At 42.6% G+C, this 23,672-nt stretch overlaps 1 protein-coding gene across 2 annotated transcripts in view; it reads left to right on the top strand.

Annotated features, from left to right (window-relative positions):
* Mbtps1 (membrane bound transcription factor peptidase, site 1) overlaps positions 1–23,672 on the top strand; it is a 70,979-nt gene that overhangs the window by 8,058 nt on the left and 39,249 nt on the right. The window contains exons 2-7 of one of the 2 annotated variants that reach the window (XM_045154123.1): positions 6,796–7,284; positions 8,004–8,261; positions 16,712–16,915; positions 18,819–18,929; positions 19,348–19,457; positions 23,098–23,214. In XM_045154123.1, the coding sequence (XP_045010058.1) occupies positions 7,122–7,284; positions 8,004–8,261; positions 16,712–16,915; positions 18,819–18,929; positions 19,348–19,457; positions 23,098–23,214 (963 nt within the window). In that variant the 5' untranslated portion in view covers positions 6,796–7,121. Of the gene's footprint in view, positions 1–6,725; positions 7,285–8,003; positions 8,262–16,711; positions 16,916–18,818; positions 18,930–19,347; positions 19,458–23,097; positions 23,215–23,672 lie in introns of both variants that reach the window. The other variant, XM_045154129.1, reaches the window with a different exon arrangement.

The raw sequence follows: 23,672 nt of genomic DNA, 5'->3' as shown, positions 1-23,672 counted from the left end.
CATGTCCTTCCAATATAGATGGAGCTGGGAAGTACATGTGTGTATGCATAAATGCATTTGTTTATTTCTACATGTGTGTCTACATATGAAAACCTTGGGTCCATACCAGTGCTTCAGTTTTATTTTGAGGCTGAATAGCTCATTCAGCTTTTTTCTTTTGTATTTCTGACTTGTGTAAAAAATTTGATTGAGTCAATTTTGTTTTCATTTGTCATCACCCCTCCCCAATGGCCTCCCACTCCAATACTTCCTCATGTTTAGACTCCAGCTTCCACTGGGATACTGTGGTTTTCCAATAAATGCCTACCTCATATCTGCAGCACAGTTACCGAGGGAAGGGAACATTCAGCTTTCTTTGTGTTTGTACAAACTTCTGTGTAGCTTGTATTTGCTGCTACTCACTTGCCACTAGTCAGTGAACCTGTCTTAAAATGAATGCTTGCAAACCTGGTGTGGTGGCACATACTTTTAATCCCAGCACTTGGGAGGTAGAGGTAGGAGGATTGCTGTGAGTTCAAGGCCACCCTGAGACTGCATAAGGAATACTAGGTCAGCCTGGGCTAGAGTGAGACCCTACCTCAAAAAAAAAAAAATGTTTGCATCATATACTGGGTACCCGGGAGAAGCAATTGTTGACCTAGCTGAATAGACCTGACACAGTGCTTTTAAAGCCTCACTGGACATGTCTGTCGGGCAGGATATCTTTAAGTAGAGGTCTGAGAGGACATGGACGTTGGTGGTAAATGGTTGGCCTTGTGCACCCTAGTGCCTATACCTTTATATACTGTAGTACTCAAATGGCAACTTTGTTTTCCTCAAAGGAAGTTTCTGAGTCCTTCTTATTCTAGTATTGGGATCCCATAGAAGCCTCAGATCTGTCCTAATTTTTGAGCCGTAGGTCCTTCATAGTAGTATCTTCTGAGAGCCTGGATTTCAGCTTAACCTTGGGAAACATAAGCAGGTTATCTAGATTCAAAAACAGCTAGCTCAGTTAGTAGAGCACGGTACTGTTAATCTCAGGGTTGTGGTTTCAAGGTCCATGTGGGGTGCCAAGTATTGCAGGATACTCCCCCTTCCAAATTTGAATATGTCTGTTAACGCCAAATAGAACAAATAGAACAGCACAAACAACAGACCAAACAAAGCATGATGCACCAAAATCCAATTTTGGTAAATCAATGAGTTTATTGGGATTATTTAGGTGAAGGTTTACTTACAGGAGCACAAACAACTCAAAGGCAGTCAGGCTCACCAAAACCCACCCCAGCATAGGTGACAACTCTAGGAATCGGAATCTCTGGAGCACACTGCATGACTTACAGGCAGCTTGGTTGTTCCCCTGCCCTGCAGCAGTTGTTTACTACTTCTGTAACCTTGGGAGGGGTCTTGTGACCTAAGTTTTAGCTCTCCCAGACTTATTTTGCTCCTAAGTCTCCCAAGCCTCCCATGTTTTTCCTTCCAGCTCTTGTGAGTATAGAGGACTGGTACCTGGAGTAGATGGGACTTAGTGTAGTGCAGCACTGGGGCCAGTCCCCCTTGCTCATTCATGTGACCTTTTTCTGGAAGGGTTCAGTGACCTTCTAATCTTTGAGCCAGTACACAGATTCAGTGGCTTACCTTTCCTTATGCAAAATCTGAATTCTTTTGCCCTCTTTTGCCCTCTATTGTCTTTCACAGAGAAAATACCCTGGGTCTGGAGAGATGGCTCAACAGTTAAGGCTCTTGCTTGCAAAACCTGATGACCTGGGTTCTGTTTTCCAATACCCACATAAAGCCAAATGCACAGAGTCAAATGCATCTGGAGTTTGTTTGCAGCAGCTGGAGGTCTCTCTTCTATCTCTCTGTGCTTGTGAATAAATAAATAAGTACAAATATTGCAAAGAGAAAAGAAAATAACCTGGGTGGCCCAGGATTCTATGCTCAGCTTTACTTCCCAGTGCTAATGTCTTAACCATCTTCTATGTCTCAGGGGCACATACTGCAGGTCTAGGTGGAAAAGAGACTTGGTATGATAATTGATGCCTCACTTACACCTCCACATGTTGTCAAAAGCAGTCTGTCAATTCCACCTTCACAGCTATATCCTGGTACAAGCCAGCATTTCTCCCTTGGTTATTTATATACGTGGCTCTTACATTCTAACCCCTGCATCCAGCTGTGTCTTCTCTGCTCTCATGCTTTCTCTTATTTTCCAAAATAAGAGAAGTCCTCTCTCTGAGCGATAGGGTTCTACCTGGTCTGTCCCTCATTATCCATCTCATCTTTTTGCATTCTGTTCCAACCACACTGGCCTCTTTGCACTTCTAGCACTCCAGGCAACTACTTGCTTTGTTTCTACTCAAAAAGCTCCTTCTCTAAGGCTTCTGTGGCACTCTACCTGAAAAAAGAGCCCTAGACACTTGTCCTATTATGATTTTTTTCTTTTTCTCCTTTCCAAGCATAGATGCTATTACTAACTAAACTGCATTTCACTTGTTTCTTTTTATATGTAAGGAGGAAAAGGGAGAGGGGGAGGGAGAGAGAATGAATGAGAATGGGTACTGCAAATGAACTCCAGACACACATGTCTTTGCTCTCCTTGTTTCCTGACACCACTCTTTTCTTAAGAGTGCCTTACTTCTAGCTCTCCTCAGCTCAACTTCTTCAAGAGCTGGCTGCAGGGCCACCTCATTGGCCAAAGCTTCCTCTTGTCACCCCCAAGAGACTGTTTTAGCTTAGGGTCAAACAAGTTTCTGTTACCTTCTCCTTTGCTGCTTTCTTTTCCTGCATTTCGTTTGGTCATTGGCTTGTGGTTGGCCTCCTTTGCTTTATTGTAGCTCCTTCAGTGTCTCACTTGGGAAGCACTGTATAGCATAGTATGATTTAAGGAAGGCACAGAGTCGTGGTGTTGCCTTTCTAGTGTCTGTTTCCCCAAACCTATACTTACTGGAGTACTTATTACCTTATAATTTCATTTCATTAAAAAACCTTCAGGGGCTGGAGAGATGGCTTAGCGATTAAGGCATTTGCCTGCAAAGCCAAAGGATTCTGGTTCGATTCTCCAGGACCCATGTAGCCATATTCAAAAGGGGGCTGTGGTAGTTTGATTCAGGTGTCCCCCATAAACTTAGGTGTTGTGAATGCTAGCTCCCCAGCTGATGGATATTTGGGAATTAATGCCTCCTAGAGGGAGTGTATTGTTGGGGGCAGGCTTAAGGGCTTTATAGCCAGTTTCCCCATGCCAATGTTTGGCACACCCTCCTGTTGCTGTGGTCCACCTTACGTTGGCCAGGGGGTGATGTCCACCCTCTGCTCATGCCATCTTTTTCTTTCCCCTGCCATCGTGGAGCTTCTCGAGCCTGTAAGCCAAAATAAATCTCTTTTTCCCAGAAGCTGTTCTTGGTTGGGTGATTTCTACCAGCAATGTGAACCGGACTGCAACAGGGGCACATGTGTCTGGAGTTTGTTTGCAGTGGCTGGAAGCCCTGGCATGCCCATTCTGTCTGTCTGTCTGTCTGTCTGTCTGTCTGTCTGTCTCTCTCTCTCTCTCTCTCTCAAATAAATAAAATATATTTAAAAAACCTTCATTTTGCTTCTATTTCTTTGCTTTAAAGTCATGCCTCTACCTGTCAGGACATTAATCATCTCTTTTGCACAGACCACATTACATTAGAAGTTTATGTGTATTACTTAGGATTTAATTTAAATTTAAACAGTTGGTTTAATCTAGTTAGGTGAAGATGTTCATCCCTGTATTGCTCACTAATACTCGTATTATATGTAGCCTCAGCGGGTCATACAGGTTTTTTTCCTTGAGGGAGAAGAGTTTGTTTTGTTTTGTCTTTTGTCTTTTTGAGGTAAGGTCTCACACTAGCCCAGGCTGACCTGGAATTCACTCTGTAGTCTCAGGATGGCCTCAAACTCACGGCGATCCTCCTACCATGCCTGGCTAGATTCTTTTTGTAAGTGGGGGAAAAACTTCTTAAATCTCTTCTGCCTCTTCCGGGTGTGGTGGCACACGCCTTTAATACCAGCACTCAGCAGGCAGAGGTAGGAGGATCACCGTGAGTTTGAGGCCATCCTCAGACTACAGAGTGAATTCCAGGTCAGCCTGGGCTAGAGTGAGACCCTACCTCAAAAAACCAAAAAAAAAGAAAAAAAATTCTAGTAGGAAAGTCATTCGAGTCTTTATTTACTGTAACAAGAACTTACATAACCAGTGACTAGCTGTATATTCTTTGACAAATGACCTTTAATTAAGCTATGTATGTGCCTCATGAAGTTACATTCTTTGATACCTTTTTGGAAGCAATAGCAAGCATTAAGGAGCAAAGTCAGGATGAACAACTACAGAATGTGTTGGGTGACTGTCTTCTACTTCTTCCCTATGGCTTCTGGGTTGGTCTTTGTTTTCCCTTTGTTCTTCCTGATCTTCTGTTGAGATGGACTAGTAAAATTTCACTCACCTCCTAGGAGTCAGTTCCTCCAGCTTTAGTCTCTGGTTTTAGAGATGTGTTTTTCAGGATCTTGTGTTATTGTAGCAGTGTCAGGCCTACTTGTTAAGCTTTTAAACATTTCTTGAAATATTTCAACTCCTTATTACTGTTTCAGCATTTTTTTTGTCTATGGAAGCACATATGGGCAGTTGCAGAAACCAAGAATTCTTTGTTCTAAAGTACTATCTGCCAGAATGAGTTTAACAACTGACATACCTTCATTGAAAAGTGGCTAATTCCTTGTACTGAGTATTTTATCTTTTTAACAATCCAAGAGCTGCTTTTATTTTATTTTATTTTTCCTGTTTGGGAGTGTGTGTAGTGCCCCATACTCTCAAAGTTGGTTGGAGTGGAACTTCATTGAGTGTCCCAGTCCCTCACTGTTCTTGAGCCAGTTTCTGTAGTGATTCTGATCTCTGCTCCCCTGTAGCACTGGAGTTGCAGGTGTGCATGGCCATGTTCAGCTATTTACATGGGATCTGGAGATTTGAACTTATGGTCTCAGTCCCTCAAGCTTGTGTAGGAAACATACTTGACCACTGAGCCATCTCTCCGGCTCAATACAAGGCCTTGTTTCATGGAGCTCATCTTCCCTGGGTATAATCAATGCATTGGATCTTTGGTCAGCCAGTAGGCAAATTTAGTTCTATTGCTACTTTTTTCTATGTGAAGAATGACTATTCTGCTTTTCAGATTTGTCAAAAAATTATTTTTAAAAGTTACTTTTTGTTTTTTGTATATATTTACTCATTCATTTATTTGAGAGAGAGAGAGAGAGACAGACAGAGAGAATGGGCATGCTATGGCCTCCATCCACTGCAAATGAACTCCAGATGCATGTGCCCCCTTGTGCATCTGGTTTATGTGGGCCCTGAAGAATTGAACCAGGATCCTTCAGCAGGATCCTTTAGTTTTGCAGGCAAGCGCCTTAACCGCTAAGCTGTCTCTCTAGCCCCTTTTGTTGGTTGTTAATATTTTTGTTTATGTAGTTACGAGGGTAGGGGGAAGGAGAGAGAGAATATGTGCATGCCAAGGCCACTAGCCACTGCAAACAAACTCCAGATGCATGCACCACCATGTACATCTGCCTTACATGGGTACTGGGGAAATTGCACTTGGGTCCTTAGGCTTTTCAAGCAAGTGCCTTAACCACTAAGCCATCTCTCCAGACCCTGTTTTTGTTTTTTGAGGCAGGGTCTCACTTTAATTCAGGCTGGCCTGTAACTGACAATGATCTTTTTCTACCTTAGCCCCCCTGGGGCTGGGATTAAATGTGTGTGCCAACATACCTGCCTCTGAGGTAATTCAGATAATTTGAAAGAGATCTGTGCCCATAAATAACTTAAATCTTCAAATGACATTTTTTCTTTCTTTAGCAGTAGCTTGCTTCACATATGGTCCTCTTAGGTCAGTTCTAGTAAAACTTACATGATTTTATAGCAGGTTAAGCAGGTTAAATTTAAGTTTGAAGTTTCAAAGTACAATAAATTTAATAATAGTAAAAAACCATTTGTGCTTTTTTTGGCAATTTTTTTTTTCAAAATCTGAGTGCCTTTAATGTAGAGTCTCTTAAAGTAGGTGCTAAAGATGACTTGTATACAAATTAGGGCTGGAGAAGTGGCTCAGCAGTGAAGTTTGCTTGCAAAGCCTCAGGACCCCCCAGGTTCAATTTCCCAGTACCCATGTAAGCCAGATACACAAGGTGGCACATGTGTTTGGAGTTCATTTATAGTGACCAATGACCCTGGCATTCCCATTCTTTCTTTCTTTACCTTCTCTTTCTCTGCTTCTTTCTGTCTCCCAAATAAATAAAATATTTTTTAAAAAGGAAAAGATCCATTAAAAAATTAGCTTGCTCATAAATAATAACTTTATAGCATAAAATAAAGACATTGAGACCAAGCTTTTGACTGAGAAAACTGGACATGCTGACTGGAGAGATGCAAATAGAGTTGCAAGTAACAGAAAACAATCCAAAGCAGAAGCAAGGCAAAGGGTCATGACCAAGCATGGATCACCCTTGCTTTTCTTCGGCTTCCAGGTCACTTGGCCTGTATGCTTCATGTTCCTGGTTTATTTCACTTTGCTCAATTTTTTAAAAATGCTGTCGTAAAACTGTTTTCCATGAAAGTGAAGCATAAGCATAACTGTAAGTAAATGAAAATACAATGATGGATGTTTCATGGTTGTTAACCCATTCATTTGTCTTCTAACTAGGATATTTTACTGACCCTTTCGTCTAAATTGCAGGTGTAACTTAATCACACCTCGCTCCGTCAGGATGCTTCTGATGCTTGTGTATGCTGTTTTTTGTCCCAAGGACTGGCCTAGAGTGATTGGTTGGGCAGCTCCGTTGGATTTGGCTCTGTAGTGCAAATGGAGGGTAGGACTCAGTCATCTCGGCTCGAATGAGAGAAGCCTCCTGCCCAAGATGGAGAAGAAGCGGAGAAAGAAATGAAAGAGCCTTTCTTTTGGGCTAAGCCATGGACAGCCATGGGACTGAACTTTCATTTACATTGGACAAGACTGTAGGGTGGCTGATGCAGTAAAGAAGCTTTTAGCCAAAACAGAAATTCACTTTTAATCAAGGAAGAAACAAGCGTGATTTGAATTTATGCAGTTTTATGACCATATTCACTTAAGACCATGAAGCTCGTCAACATCTGGCTGTTTCTACTGATGGTTTTGCTCTGTGGGAAGAAACATATGGGTGACAGGCTGGAAAAGAAATCTTTTGAAAAGGCCCCATGCCCTAGCTGTTCACACCTCACTTTCAAGGTGGAATTCTCCTCAACAGTTGTGGAATATGGTAATGATATTGTGTGCAGTGTTATGCTCTTACATCTTATTGATTATAAACTTGATACAAATAATTAGCTTCTGACTATTATTTTCAAACTTGAAATAAATATTAGCTTCTGCCCCACTTTTCTACAGTAAATTTCAAATGAGATGAGTACACATCACATGGGTGTTAACCTTTGCTTAACTTTGTTTACCCAGTAAAATTAGCTTTTGTAAAAAAACATATAAATTGATTCTGTGGAACAAATGCTATTGTATTTGTGGAGGGTGGTGATGTGGAGGTACTGAACGTATGTTCTAAATTTCAAGTGAGCAGATATAGATAGCAAAGTAAATAGTCCCAGTTAATCCACTCTGGAACTGAATTTTGTCTTCTGTAAGATAAAATAGACTGAGCATTCCATTCTCTGGATTCCCTTTTCCCATTTGAAAAGCTATATTTCTGTACTTTGTAGTTAAACTTCTGTAGATACTTGCTTTAAAAAAAACCACAGGTATCTGGTTTGAATAGTATATTATGTGTGATTGGGATTTATATGTCATTTTTATTCAGAGCTCTGCAAACTAATGCACAGGGCATTTAAACTAGTCTTTCTGCATGTTGCTCCTTCTTACTGTGGGTTTTAAGATTCATAATTCTTTTACCTATGAAGGTCCAGGTTAGGTCCACTCTGAGTTATGTCTATATAAATTCTTATTTTTATTTGTGGCCATTGATTTCAGAATATATTGTGGCTTTCAACGGATACTTTACAGCCAAAGCCAGAAATTCATTCATTTCAAGTGCTCTGAAGAGCAGTGAAGTAGACAATTGGAGAATTATACCTCGGAACAATCCATCCAGTGACTACCCTAGTGATTTTGAGGTGATTCAGATCAAAGAAAAGCAGAGAGCTGGGCTGCTCACACTTGAAGATCACCCAAACATCAAACGGGTAACACCGCAGAGGAAAGTCTTTCGTTCCCTGAAGTACACTGAATGTGAGTATTGCACCCACAGGCCACTCAACCACTTCAGTTCCACTTTGAAGGTATCACCTGCAGAAGAGGGAGAGGTAGTTCAGGGAATACCTGTGTTCTTTCCACAGTTCACCTGTTGTACATAGTTTCCAATTAGGCATTTTTGATGTTATTCTTTTGTTTTGCTTTTGGTTTTCAAGGTAGGGTCTTGCTGTAGCTCAGGCTGATCTGAAACTCACTATGTAGTCTCAAACTGGCCTTGAGCCCACAGTGATCCTCCTACGTTAACCTCACAAATGCTAGGATTAAAGGTGTGTGCCACCATGCCCAGCTTTTTTCTTTGCTTTTTTAAAAATTTTTTTCTGATTTATTATTTGAGACAGAGAGTGTGTGAGAACGGGCACACCAGAGCCTCTAGCCACTGCAAATGAATTCCAGATGAATGTACCACCATGTGCATCTGAGTTACATGGGACCTGGAGAATCAAACTTGGGTCTTTAGGCTTTGCAGGCAAGCACCTTAACTGCTAAGCCATCTCTCCAGCTTCCCCCCCCCTCTCTTTCTAATAGAAGGCAAAAATCTAGTGTGTTGATGTTGACAAATATTACTCTGAATTTTTTTGTTTTTTTTTTCATTAAGTAGAAATTTTGTATGGACACATCATATGTTGGTACCAACATTTCCCTCATCCCTGCCCCCATTCCATTGAGGGTGTTCCTCAGTAAGATTGCTGGTATTTACCATGGGGTTGTGGGTTATGAGTTGTGAGAGCAGCAGTCAGTCATTGATGACAGGCATTTTCTTTAGGAAAAGGCTTCATGCTGTCTTGGAGGAACACTTGAAAGTCTATAGCAGAGGAGGAGGATGATCTGATTTCTGTTGGAAGTGGTTTTCATGAGAGTCTGTCTTGGGGTTTGGATATCCCAGGCTGGCCTTGAATTTTTAATCTGCCTTAGTGCATCTCAAGTTCTGGGATTATAAGATTGTGTCATCACATTTTCCTTATACCTTGTTTTTGGGTCTCTTCTTTACATACATTTTGCTCCCTTCATGGGTTTTCATTTTTTACAGCCCTCCCTTTTGTTTTTTTTTATAGGCAGGGTCTCACTGTAGTTCAGGCTGACATGGAACTCACTACCAGGCTGGCCTCAGACTAACATCAGTGCTCCTATCTCAGCCTCTCAAGTGCTGGGACTAAAGGCATGCCCCACAACACTCAGCTTTTTCTTTTTATTTATTTATTTGACAGAGAGAGAGGGAATGGGTATGCCAGGGCCTCCAGCCACTGCAAACGAACTCCAGACACATGTGTTACCTTGTTGTGCATCCGGCTTACTTGGGTCCTGGGGAATCGAACCAGGGTCCTTTGGCTTTGCAGGCAAGCACCTTAACCACTAAGCCATCCCTCCAGTCCTCAGCCTTTTCTTTTTAAAGCACTCTTGCAAAATATCTTTCCTTTCATCTTGTTTTTCTTTGAGCCTCTGATCATTAATAATCACAGTGGTGCACCCTTGTAACTGGGCACTGGCAGGCATGAAAGTGTGAAGAGGGATTCTGGCCCTCACTTTCTAGTTCTTAGGCCTCCATTTGCCTGTACCATCACAGTTGGGCTGTTCAGTATAGAGGCTGTCCTCTTAGTAGTAAACTACACACTTCTACATGTAGTTTCTAAAGTATGTATGTTACCAATGGAAAGTCCTGTTTATTGTAAACCAGGTGAACTCATTGCAAGTTTTAACTATCATTTCTTTTTTTTTCAGAATATTATTTTATTATTTCTTCTTTACTCCAGATATTGTTTCTTTTTTTAAAAAATAATTTATTTATGTATTTGAGGCGGGTCCAGGCAGAAAGGTATATAGAGAATGGGCATGCCAGGGCCTCCAGCCGCTGCAAACAAACTCCAGATGCATGTGCCACTTTGTACATCTGGCTTTATGTGGGTACTGGGGAGTTGAGCCCAGGCTTTCAGGCTTTGCAAGCAAGTGCCTTAACTGCTGAGCCATCTCTCCAGCCCATTTACTATCATTTCTTTTATTGGAAGGAGAAAGAAAAATTTGTTCTCTCCTCCTCTTTGTCCATAATATACTAGACCCAAGAGATTGAGGTTTTACTTCATTTTTGGTAAAGCTAACCAAGCTATGGAGTGCTGCAAGCCAGTTTTCCAGTCAACAAAGACTTTTGGATCTGACTTCCTTAGAGCTTAATCCTCTAGTCCAGATGTTTTGTATTCTTTTTCTCCTTAGAAAGCAAAAGCACCTAAGATGATCCAGGAAAACTAAATCTGATCTGATGTAGTTAGCCAGTGTCTGCATTGTGTCATTGTACTTTATTTTTGAAAAATATTTTATTTATTTACTTATTTATTTGAGTAAGAGAGAGAGAAAGAGGCAGATGGAGAGAGGTAGAATGGGTGTGCCAGGGCCTTTAGCCAATGCAAATGAACTCCAGAAACTTGTGCCACCTTGTGCATCTGGCTTATATGGGTACTAGGGAATCAAACCTGGGTCCTTGGGCTTAGCAGGCAAGCACCTTAACCCTGCTCAGCCATCTCTCTAGCCCTGCTTTATGTTTATTTTGTTTCATTCATCTTAGAGAACTCTAGAATTTCTTTTCTTTCTTTTTTTTTTTTTTTTGGCGTTTCTAGGTAGGGTTTCACTCTAGCCCAGGTTGACCTGTTATTTGCTATTTTAGTCTCAGGATGGACTCGAACTTACAGTGATCCTCCTACCTCAGCTTCCCGAGTGCTGGGATTGAAGGCATGTGCCACCACACCTGGCTCTAGAATGTTTTATGGGGCCTTGGAGTTGTTAAGTTTATACTAAGATCTCTAAACCGTCCTAATGGGTTTTCCTTTCTGCACCATCTATACGTCATTGTCACATGCTGTGCCTGATGCCCCATGTGGAAGCATTCTCTCTTAACGTGCACATTCTTTCCGTAGTTAGCTGTGATTTCAAGTAGGAAATTCCTTTTCACCTTTGAGCTTTGCTTTTTCTCATCCCTAATATGTAGGGGCTACTACCTGCTTCACTGGGTTCTCAGGATAGAGTGAAAAAACGTACATGAAGAGAGCTTAGCAGAGTGTTCAAGATGTTGTGACAGGAAATGGTAATTATTTCTTAGCTTTTATGTGAGCCAAGAAGAAAGTTTTGCTTTATTTTGGGCTGAAACATATTTTTTGGGGGGTGGTTTCAAGGTAGGGTCTCACTCTAGCTCAGGCTGATCTGGAATTCACTCTGTAGTCTCAGGGTAGCCTTGAACTCACAGCATTCCTACTACCTCTGCCTTCTGAGTGCTGGGATTAAAGGCATGAGCCACTGTGGTGGTTTGATTCGGGCGTCCCCCATAAACTGGTGTTCTGAATGCTAGGTTCCCAGCTGATGGATATTTGGGAATTACTGTCTCCTAGAGGGAGTGTATTGTTGGGGGCAGGCTTATGGGTATTATAGCTAGTTTCCCCTTGACAGTGTTTGGCACACTCTCCTGTTGCTATTGTCCACCTTATGTTGGTCAGGGGGTGATGTCCATCCTCTGCTCATGCCATTGTTTTCCCTTACCATCGTGGAGCTTCCCCTCAAGCCTATAAGCCAAAATAAATCTCTTTTTCCCAGAAGCTGCTCTTGGTTAGGTGATTTCTACCAGCATTGTGAACCGGACTGCAACAGTAAAGTGGTACCGAGGAGTGGGATTGCTGCTAGGCACCTGACTGTGTGGCTTTGGTCTTTTGGAGCTGATTTTCAAGAGGAATGTGGGAGGATTTGAAACCTTGGCCTAACAGATGCCTTGTAGTGCTGTAAGTACAGCTTGATAGACTATTCTGGTCTGAGCCTCAAGACCTGAATGCAGTAAGAACTATGGACTGTGAGGTTTGGCTTATGATGGTGAGAAAGAGCTTTGCTTGGACTGGGCTAGCAGTTTGTATGAGAAGCTTGCTCTTAGGCCCATGTCCTGAGAAGTTGTGCAGGGTTGCTTTGTGTAGTAATGAACTGGTGTGAGCAGAGGGATATGGCACAGAAAGAAAAATCTTTGGGTGAACTGTTGCCCATTCAGCTGCAATTGAGAGATTACAACCTTTGAGATTGGGCTTGCTGATCTGCACTGGGGCAATGGGAAGAATGTGTACTTTTTTGGAGGGGCCTGAGTGCTCAAGAAATTTCCTGTTCTTCAAAGTCTGCTTTAGTACCCCCTGGATTAACAAATTGGCACCCTACCTAGTATTGTGGAGTATAAAAATGCAGGAAAGTTTGTCATTGAGTTTGCAACACAGTCCTGTGTTTTGGAAATGGCCATGGGCAGTGTGAAGCAGGTTTGCTGGTTGCCTGCATAGAGATCCCATGGGGCCATGAGGATGAACCGTGGCTTGCAGTGGAGACCCAGTGGAGATGCCGGGACCATGAGATGGCTGCCGAGGAGCTGCCGGCCCCGATGAAGTTTCCCAGGACTGTGAGTAGCCTAGCTGGAGGGGCGGAATTGGAATGCCAGAGACTTGCTAGTTAGAATTATCGGACTTGGAGATTTGTCCCTGGCTAGTTGTTGGACTTGAAACTACAGAGTTTGATGTTTGCCCTCGTTCTTTTAAATCTTGTATTGGTTGAATATTTCTTTGCTATGCCCATCGCCATCTTTTGCAGTGTGAATATTTATTCTGTGCCATTATGGGTTTTTTGAGGCTATGTTTTAGTATTATGGCTCAGTTAAAAGATCTTGGACTATGGGGATATCCTGTATGAACATCCTTGGAATTGATAAAAACTATGGGACTTTTAAAGTTAGATGAATACATTGCATTTTACATCATGTATGGTTATCAATTTATGGAGGCCAGGGGCAGAATATGGTGGTTTGATTCAGGTGTCCCCCATAAATTTAGGTGTTCTGAATGCTAGGTTCCCAGCTGATTGGATATTTGGGAATTAATGCCTCCTGGAGGGAGTGCATTTTTGGAACAGGCTTATGGGTATTACAGCTAGTTTCACCTTGCCAGTGTTTGGCACACTTTCCTGTTGCTATTGTCCACCTTATGTTGGTCAGGGGGTGATGTCCACCTTCTGCTCATGCCATTGTTTTCCCTTGCCATTGTGGAGCTTCCCCTCAAGTCTATAAGCCAAAGTAAATCTCTTTTTTCCAGAAGCTGCTCTTGGTTAGGTGATTTCTACCAGCAATGTGAACCAGACTGCAACAGCCACCATGTCCGGCTGGGCTGAAACATTTGTTCTGGATCCTATCGGTTAAGCTCTGTCCTGCTGACCATAAGGCAAAGCTAATATCATTTCCATAAAGACAGTATTCAGTGAGATTATAAAGATGTCCATCTTTGTTATTTGCAAATATCTGTGTGTCCTTTTTGACAGTTTCTTCTCTTCAAGACAGCTCCCCACTCTCTTTCTATGGACATGGTTCATGTCCCCTTGTTTTTCCCCCCTACTTTTATTGTGTGTGTGTTTATGTATGTATATGTATGTATGTGTGTGTGTGTGTATGTGTGTGTGTTTATGTATGTATATGTATTTGTGTGTGTGTGTATATGTATATATATATATATCTATGTGTGCTGCTCTGGTCTTTTCAAGGTTAAGCAGAGCAGATCCCTTTGTTTAAATATTCTCTTCCCCTCCCCCCTCCCTTCCATAGTGCTTATGTGACAGAGGACAGTGTCAAGAGTTGGTTCTCATCTTCCACTTTGTTTGAGGCAGGGTCTTTCATTTATCACTGAGTTTACCAGACTAACTGGCTTGCAAGCTTCTGGGAGATTTTCCTGTCTAAGCTTCCATTCTTGTGTGTGTGTGAGTTTAAATTTATTTATTTGCAAGTAGAGAAACATAAAGAGACAGAGAGAATGAGTGCCTCAGGGCCTCCAGCCCCCTCAGCTTCCATTCTTGACATAGGTGTGCTGGGATCATCGTCACTTACGCTACAGTGTCTGGCTTTTCATGGGTTCTGGGCGTCTGAACTCCGGTATTCATACCTTCACAGCAATTGCTTTATCTCCCCAGTCCTAAAGTTGTAAATGTTTTTAGATATTTATTTGAGAGACAGAGAGAGAAGGGAGAGTGAGTGAATATGGACATGCCAGGACCTCTCTACAAACTCCAGATGCGTGCATCTGGCTTAATCAGTGACTCCAGTAGTTTCCCTGCTTTTGGCTTACATGGGAAGCTTAGTGCAGAGTAAGTTCCTTTGGACCATGCAAATGGTTGCTTCATGGGATTGAATGTGTGTCTATTTTCCAGGTCCCTGTATCTTCATAGGTGTGGCCTGGCAAAGCTGAAAGAACAATGGTAATGATTTGCTATAGAAACAGAACTGTAGTAATAATACAGATTCTTTTTTGTTTTTTGAGCTAGGGTCTCATTCTAGCCCAGGCTGGCCTCAAACTCAAAGCAATGCTCCCACCTCAGCCTTCCAAGTACAGGGATTAAAAGTGTGAGCCACCATGCCCAGCTAGATTTGTTCTTAAAACTGATTTAAGGGCTGAAGAAATGGCTTTGTGATTAAGGAAGGCGCTTGCCTGTGAAGCCTAATGACCCATGTTCTACTCTCCAGATCCCACATTAGCCAGATGCACAAAGGTGTGGCAAGCACAGGTGTCTGGAGTTAGGTTGCAGTGGCTTAGGCCGTGGTGTACCAATTCTCATTCATTCTCTCTCTCTCAAAACAACAAAAAACTGATTTGAAGGGGTTAGGAATATGGCTCAGCAGTTAAAGGTGCTTGCTTGCAAAGCTAGCTGGTCCAGGCTCACTTCCCAAGCCACCCATGTAGTTTGCAGCACCAAGAGTCCCTGGCATCACTTAAAAATAAATAAAACAGGGCTGGAGAGATGGCTTAGCAGTTAAGATGCTTGTCTACAAAGCCAAAGGACCCAGGTTCGATTTTCCAGGACCCGTGTTAAGCCAGATGCACAAGGTGGCACCTGTATCTGGTCTCACCTTCCACCTCATTTGAGGCAAAGTTTTCTGTTGTTCACCTGTCCCTGTGCCAGGCTAGTTGCTCTGTGAGCTTCTGGTGAAGTCTCAGATCTCTGCCTCCCTTCTCACCATAGGTATGCTGGGATTACAAACATTCTGTGCATTTTCTGCCTTTTATGTGGGTTCTAGAGATCTGAACTCAAGTATTCATGTTTGTACAACTAGTGCTTTATCCATAGAGCCATTGCCTCATGTTTTTCTAATGAGATTGGACGATAGTAAAACTCACCCTTTTTAAAATTTATTTTTTATATTTTTAAATAAGTATTTATTAGAGAGAGAGAGAGAGGGAAAGAGAGAATGGGTATGCCAAGGCCTCTAGTCACTGCAAATGAACTCCAGATGCATGCGCCACCTAATGCATCTGGCTTTACATGGGTACTGGAAAATTGAACCTGGGACCTTAAGCATCATAGGCAAGTAAGTGCCTTAATCGTTAAACCATCTCTCTAACCCTCCCCCTTTTTTTTGAATGAGAGAGGGAGAATTGGCACACTAAGGTCTCCAGCCACTGCAGTTGAACTTGACACATGTGCCACCTTGTGCGCATGTGCGACTTTGCACACTTGTGTCACCTTGTGTGTCTGGCTTACATGGTTCCTGTGGAATCGAACTTGGGTCCTTTGGCTCACCTTAACCACTAAGCAAACTCTCTAGCCCTGTTTATTTTTTGAGACAGAGTCTTCCTATGTAGCCTAGACTGGCAAAAACAATGATTCTGCTTCCACATTCCAGGTACTGATGTTACAGATGGGCACGTCAGACCCCATAAATGTAGCATTTTATCAGTCCTTCTTTACTTTCACTTGGTTAGAAAATTCTAAGTAATGAACTATTTGGTAATAAAAAATGACAGCTAGGGCTGGAGAGATGGCTTAGTGGTTAAGGCACTTGCCTACAAAGCCTGAGGACCCCATGTAAGCCCCATGTACCATGTAAGCCAGACGTACAAGGTGACGCAAGCATGTAAGGTCACACATGTGCACAAGGTGGCACGTGTGTCTGGATTTCTATTGCTGTGGCTGGAGGCCACTGTCATGCCAATTCTCTCTCTCTTGCTCTCTCATTAAAAAAAAAAAAAAGGACTGGAGAGAGGGCTTAGCAGTTAAGGCACTTGTCTATGAAGCGTAAGGACCTAGGTTAGATTCCCCAGAACCCACGTAAGCCAGATACACATGGTGCTGTATGCATCTGGAGTTCATTTGCAGTGGCTAGAGGCCCTGGCATGCTCACTCATTCATATTCTCTCTCTCTCTCTGTCTCTCTTTCTCATAATAAATAAAAATAAAATATTTAAAATAAATAAGAAGGAGACAACTAACTAATTAGCCTTGTAATTATAATTGTATTGAGAAAATCTTAAGGAAAAGGAGAGGGTCCAACTGTCCCTGAAGTAGGACTTCAAGAAAACATCTGTTGCTTGCAGAAAGGTGGCTTTGCCTTATAGCTTAGTAATGTGCTTTTTTTCTTAAGTTCTGACCCTTCTCTTCCTTGACTCCAGCTGACCCCATCATGCCCTGCAATGAAACCCGGTGGAGCCAGAAGTGGCAGTCATCACGCCCCCTGCGAAGAGCCAGTCTCTCCTTGGGCTCTGGCTTCTGGCATGCCACAGGAAGGCATTCGAGTAGGCGGCTGCTGAGAGCTATTCCTCGTCAGGTTGCCCAGACCCTGCAGGCGGATGTCCTGTGGCAGATGGGATACACAGGTGGGTGAAGTAAACCAGGGGCTCCTGACAGGCTTGCCTAGTCCTATAGCCCTGTTGCCTTATGCGTCTGTCCTTGCTATTTAATGAGGTTATACATTCTTTCTTGTCAACATGCACAAATACAGCTCACTGCTTAAGCTGCCTGAAGTCCTGAAAGGGCTTTATCTTCCCAGGGAAAGAGATCATTTTCAAAGATGGTCACCTGGGTTTGGGTGGTTCTGTGAAAGTTTATTTACTTGAGTTTGCAGAGTGACTAAGTATTGCAGGAGATATCTGTTCCTCCCAGTTAGGGCACCAACACCACATCAAAGCTTATCATGGGAAACCAGTGAGTTTAATGGGCTTACTTATAGAGCATAGGCAAGGGGCTATTTATAGGAGCATGGATGATTCCAAAGCAGCTTCATCACCATGAAGTTTCACCCAGCGTGGATAACAACCCCTTAGTTGTATAGATCAGGGTCCCTCACCCCGTCAGTTAACTTTCTACATTCTGTACTCTACCATCTCAAGATCATGAGACCACGTACAGCGGGGACAGAATCACATACAGCTGGCAGGGAGGTGTGGGAGGGAGTGGCTGAGAGTGGAGGTGAGGATCTGATGACCCTTTCCCAAGCCACTCCTATGAGGGAATGTTGACAGGTACAGCGTTGGGAGGCTTGCTAGTATTCACAGCTGTTTCAGATGAAGATGGCATGATTTTATGCTCGCAGGACAGCACTACTGATTAAGTATCATATTTGCTGGTCATTTGTTTCAGAACAGGAACTATTAAAGATCTTATGAAATCAAGATTCAAAACCAGTGACTTTTTTTTTACCATGATGTTTTCACTTTATGAGACCTTTTATCTTAAAGTAAATTTAAGCCAGCATTTTACTTACAGGATGCTACATTTGTCTTGGTGTTGCAGACCAGGTATCTCTCCTCTGATGGCTTTAGCTCCCTGTATCTTCTTGTGCCTGAGGTGCTTAGACTCCTAACACCAAGTAGACAGTGTATTAAAACAGTTGCCTCCTCCTTGTCTCACTTTAACAACTTCTTCACAAAACAAATCCTCTATCAGACATTTGTTTCTACTCCTCTCAAAACAAATGGTTTCCAGTTTTATGTGTGCATTTTAAAAAATGATGACAGTAATTTTAGAAGCTGTCTCCATGTGTTGATTATATGACATAGATGGAGAAACAACTCTCAAAGCAAAAAGACATGGCTTATTACACTGGTCAGCTGGTAGCCATATAGGGGGCTTGCACTTTTTCCTAGGTGTTTTCTAAAATTTCTCTATTCAATAATATGATTCTACATTACCTCAATTCAAATGGCTTTCATGTAGTCTGTGAAAGAGACTCATGATTATAGAAAGTGTATACAGAACTGATTTTCCCTAAAACTGACCAGCTCTGCATGTGCTTATATTTCTTTCTGCAGTTTAAATTAATGAACATCCCTGAGTTAATGGCTCTCTTTGTCAGTAGGAATAGTTTCCTGTCTGTTTGCTCTAGGCTGCTCCTTGTGTATGTGTTTTGTGGGAGATTTGCAGGACCTCTTGTGGAAGACAGAGGTTACAACCTACAGCCTGAGGAGCCCTCTTAGCGGGAATACTGAGGTTCTGTTGAGCATTTGTGACAGCTGAGAAGGCAACTGGAGAGATTTTGTTTATCTTTAAATTTTGTGTCACAGAAAATTATGGTATGCCCCTCACCTCATTCTATTCTCCTTTCTTGGTCTTGGCTCATCCAGCTGACCCTTTAACTAGTTTATCTAACCTGGTGCACTTAGGCTCTGATGTTCCATGACATAGTGTTTTCTGTGGTCCCTCCCATGAAGGAATGTGTTTTATATACCGAATAAAGATGATGTCTTTGAATGTGATGGTGCCTTTTCTCTTTGAACTAAGGTGCCAATGTCAGGGTTGCTGTTTTTGATACCGGGCTGAGTGAGAAGCATCCACACTTCAAGAATGTGAAGGAGAGAACAAACTGGACCAATGAGCGGACGCTGGATGATGGTAGGTTCCAGATGGAATGAGAGTGAGGCACATGGCCCAGGAAGTCATTACTCCCCATTTGGCCCCTGTGCTGACAAGTTTCTTAAATCAGCCCAGGTTGCTTCTGCCTCTTATTAGGGCAGAAGCTTTGCTGAAGATCATAGATGATGAGAGGAAATAGAGGTTGGGAAAGAAGGGGTACCTGTGGAATCCTCTGCAAAGGAGAGCAGAGTCATGGTGTTAGGTGGAGACTGCGGAGTGCAGTAGAGGCTCACAGTTAGGCTTTGAGGATGAGGTGTGTGGGTGACTAATGGTTAGGAGTGTTGTGCTTTGGTGTGTGTCCACAGTTGTACCTCATCAGCTGGTGATTAGGAGTGCTGCTCTATGGGGTTCATCCTCGGCTGTGTCTCATGGGATTTCTTGGTCCTTGTGGGTACAGGGCTAGGCCATGGCACATTTGTGGCAGGTGTGATTGCCAGCATGAGGGAATGCCAAGGATTTGCTCCAGATGCAGAACTTCACATCTTCAGGGTCTTTACCAATAATCAGGTAAGTGTTGAAGGGCCCTCAAAACTCACAGTGAATTGACACTGAAGGGTACAAAGTTGAAAAGACTGGGGAGATGGCTCAGTCCATAAAGAGCTTGCCACACAAGTGTGAGGACCTAACTTCAGTTCCTCAGAATCCACATAAATGCTAGGGATGGTGGTGAGCACCTGTCATCCTGGCACTTGAGAGGCAGAGATAGGTGGATCCCTAGGGCAAGGTGGGTAGCCAGACTAGCCAAATTCATGAGCTTTGGGTTCAGTACAAGACCTCGTCTCAATTAAAAAGGTGGCGGGCTGGAGAAATGGCTCAGGAGTAAAAGGCCCTGGTTTGCAAAGCCTGACAACCCTAGTTTGAGTCCCCAGTACCCACATAAAGGCAGATGCAAAAAGTGGCGCATGCATATGTAGTTTATTTGCAGCAGCAGGCAGCTCTAGTATGCCATACTTTTCTTCTCTTTCTCTCAAATAAATGTATTTTAAGAAAAATTAATGCCAGATATGGTGGCACATGCCTTTAATCCCAGCAGTCTGGGAGGTAGAGGTAGGTGGATCGCTGTGAGTTCAAGGCCACTCTGAGACTACATAGCGAATTCCAGGTCAGCCTGAGCTAGAGTGAGACCCTATCTCGAAAAACCAAAATAAAATAATAAAAAAAATTAAAAGGTGGGAGAATGATAGAGATACCTGATAGTGACCTTTGGCTTCACATGCACCCATGTACATACAAATGCATGTACAAAAAAATGTGAAAGCACTGTCACCTAACCATTTACAGGCAGCACATGCCAGTGATGTTCTTCCTCTGTTATACATATGTACTGCCCTGTCTTGCCCTTGTCCCTTCTGCCTTGGTGAGCCTTTTCTCTTCTTCTGTTATCACTTTTATGTGCCCACCCAAATCTTGAAGATCCCACTCCAAAATGATTGTGTTTCATGATTCTTTGATTTATTGTTTATGCTTTACCATCTACCTGAGGCCTCTGGGCAACCATGACCTGGTCTGCCTGTTGGAATAATGGTTTGTCTATGTGTTTGCCTCTTGGGTTTAGTTCTTATTGCTAGAGGGTACAGACTATGTTACAGACTCTATTCTAGCACCCAGGATTGTGCAGGTCACTGTGGATTTAGAAACTGTGTTCCTTCATCTCACTTGGAAACTGTAGGCAAGGCAGGCAGTTGGGGTGTGCTAGTGTGTGTATGTCTAAAAGTCCAAAATATGAAAGACAACACAGTGATAACAACCTGTCCCTGTCTAGTAGGTTCTCAGCTCACTGCCCATCTCTGTGACAGTGTTCTAAGTTTTTACAGTGCTTCTTGGGGTTTCTTTTTAAAGGATTTAATTTTTTGAAAATATTTGTTTAATTAATTTTAAGAAGTTTTATTTATGTTTCTTTTTTTTCTTATTTATTTGAGAGCAGGGGGAGAGACAGAAAGAGAGAGAATGGGTGCACCAGGGCCTTCAGCTGCTACACAAATGAACTCTAGATGCATGTACCACCTTGTGCATCTGGCTTGCGTGGGTCATGTGAAGTTGAACCTGGGTCCTTTGGCTTTGTAGGCAACTGCCTTAAGTGCTAAGCCATCTCTGCAGCCCTATTTATTTACTTTTAAACACGGAGAGAATAGGCATGCCAGGTCCTCCAGCTGCTGCAAATGAACTCTAGATGCATGTGCCACTTTGTGCACCTGGTTTTTTCTGTGGGTATTGGGGAATTGAACCTGGGTTGTTAAACTTTGTAGGCAAGTGTCTTAACTGATGAGTCATCTCTTCAGCCCTTTAAAGGGTTTACTTTTCTTTTTTAGGTAGGGACTTGCTCTAGCTCGGGTTGACATGAAATTCACTATGTAGGCTCAGGCTGGCCTGGAATTCATGGCAATCCTCATACCTTTGCTTCCTGAGCACTGGGATTAAAGGCATGTGCTACCGTACTGGCAGAGGATTTGCTTTTTTTTTTTTTTTTTCCAAGGTAGGGTCTCACTCTAGCCCAGGCTGACCTGGAATTCACTATGGAGTCTCAGGGTGGCCTTGAACTCAAGTGAAACTCCTACCTCTGCCTCCCGAGTGCTGGGATTAAAGGCGTGTGCCACCACAACCCGGCCAGAGGATTTACTTTTTTTTTTTTTTTTTAAATTTTTATTTATTTATTTGAGAGTGACAGACACAGAGAGAGACAGATAGAGGGAGAGAGAGAATGGGCGCGCCAGGGCTTCCAGCCTCTGCAAACGAACTCCAGACGCGTGCGCCCCCTTGTGCATCTGGCTAACGTGGGACCTGGGGAACTGAGCCTCGAACCGGGGTCCTTAGGCTTCACAGGCAAGCGCTTAACCGCTAAGCCATCTCTCCAGCCCAGAGGATTTACTTTTGAAAGCCCTTTAAAAACAATTCTTCATTGTACTTTTCTCTCCTACTCTAAACGTAACTTTGTTCTTACTTTTATTTTTGGTTTGGTCGGTTGGTTTTAAGACAGGCTCTTACTTACTCTGTTGCCTAGACTGGCTTTGCACTCAGAAAAATCCTCTTCCTTTTTCTCACAATTGCTGGTTTAAAGTTATGAGCCACCATGCCTAACTTTACTTACACTTTAAAAGAAAAATACTGAATTGGGCATGGTGGCTTACGCTTTTAATCCCAGCACTTGGGAGGCTGAGGTAGGAGGATTGCCAAGAGTTCGAGGCCACCCTAAGACTACATAGTGAATTCTAGGTTAGCCTGAGCTAGAGTGAGATCCTGCCTTGAGGAAAAGAAAAAAGAAAAAAAATACTGATGGGGGCTGGGAACATGGCCCAGTGATTAAAGGAACTTACTTGCAAAATCTGTTGGCCTGGGTTTAATTTCCCAGTACCCATATAAAACCAGATACACAAAGCACCATATACATCTGGAGTTGATTTGCAGCAGAAGGATGCCCTGGCATACCCATACTTACTCACTCTCTTTGCTTGCAAATAAATACATAATTTTTGTTGTTGTTGTTTTTGAGGTAGTGTCTCAGTCTAGCCCAGGCTGACCTGGAATTCACTATGTAGTCTCAAGGGTGGCCTTGAACTCAAAACGATGCTCCCACCCCTGCCTCCCAAGTGCTAGGATTAAAGACATGCACCACCACACCCTGCTAACAAATAATATTTTAAAAAGAACAGCTGAACAGTGATCCACAAAGGAATTTAATTTACATAAAGGAAAGTGAGGACTGAGCATTAGCAACATGGTACTATGAAATAACTTATTGTTGCTGTGTGTCCTGCAATCTCTTTAGGAAGAAGAATCTAGACAGATACATTAAACTGTTCAAAAATTTTTAACTTAATGGAGTGTTTTAGGATGAACCCTTCGTAAATGGGCAGATAGAAGTTTGAGGTTTGTTCTGATAGGCATACTGTAAGGAAAGAGAGAAATCAGCATAGAACGTAGCTCCCTTCTTCCTGAGATCCAGCTGAAGGACTTTGAACTTCTGGGTGTAGTAATTTGCATTCCACTATTTTTACTTGGGACTTAACTAATGATTTATACTCTAAGAAGCAAGATCCTGAGAGAAATCCAGCATGCTTTGAAGAGTGTACTTTGCATCCTGAAATAAAAATTGTCAGAGCTCTTTAAGACTTTTACTGACACTCTCAGAGGGATATTTTAATTTCACTAGGTATCTTACACGTCTTGGTTTTTGGATGCCTTCAACTATGCCATCTTAAAGAAGATTGATGTGTTGAACCTCAGCATTGGCGGTCCCGACTTCATGGATCATCCCTTTGTTGACAAGGTTGGTTGAGACATCACACAGGACATTTTGTTGGATGACAGTTCCTGCTGTTTTGCACCCCTAACCTGGCATCACTTCCAATATCCTGGTGGCTTTGCACCTTGGTGTTGACAACTGTGTGAGAACAGATGAATAATGAAAGGAACTTCAGTGATGTGTATATCATAAACCCAAGGGATTGGAAGCCTTAGAAGGAGGTATTCATAAGGAGCACCTGCCACCTCCTTGATGCCTTCCTATCTATATCTGCATTCTGTGCTTACCTAAGCCTCGGTACTGGACCATTTGATGTGTATTGCCTAGCCCTGTGTCCTTGGGACTGTCCTCCTCCAGACATGTCACATGTGGTCATTCTGCTGGGGCCAGTGAAGTATTTGCAGAAATTACAGTGTTTTGGAGACAGTAAAATATTATTATTTAAATGGTGTACATTCATTAACTAAAAGCTTGTTGATTCT

Source organism: Jaculus jaculus, chromosome 1 (assembly GCF_020740685.1).
Source record: "Jaculus jaculus isolate mJacJac1 chromosome 1, mJacJac1.mat.Y.cur, whole genome shotgun sequence".
Lineage (NCBI taxonomy): Eukaryota > Metazoa > Chordata > Mammalia > Rodentia > Dipodidae > Jaculus > Jaculus jaculus.
This window is presented reverse-complemented; position numbering and strand designations above follow the sequence as displayed.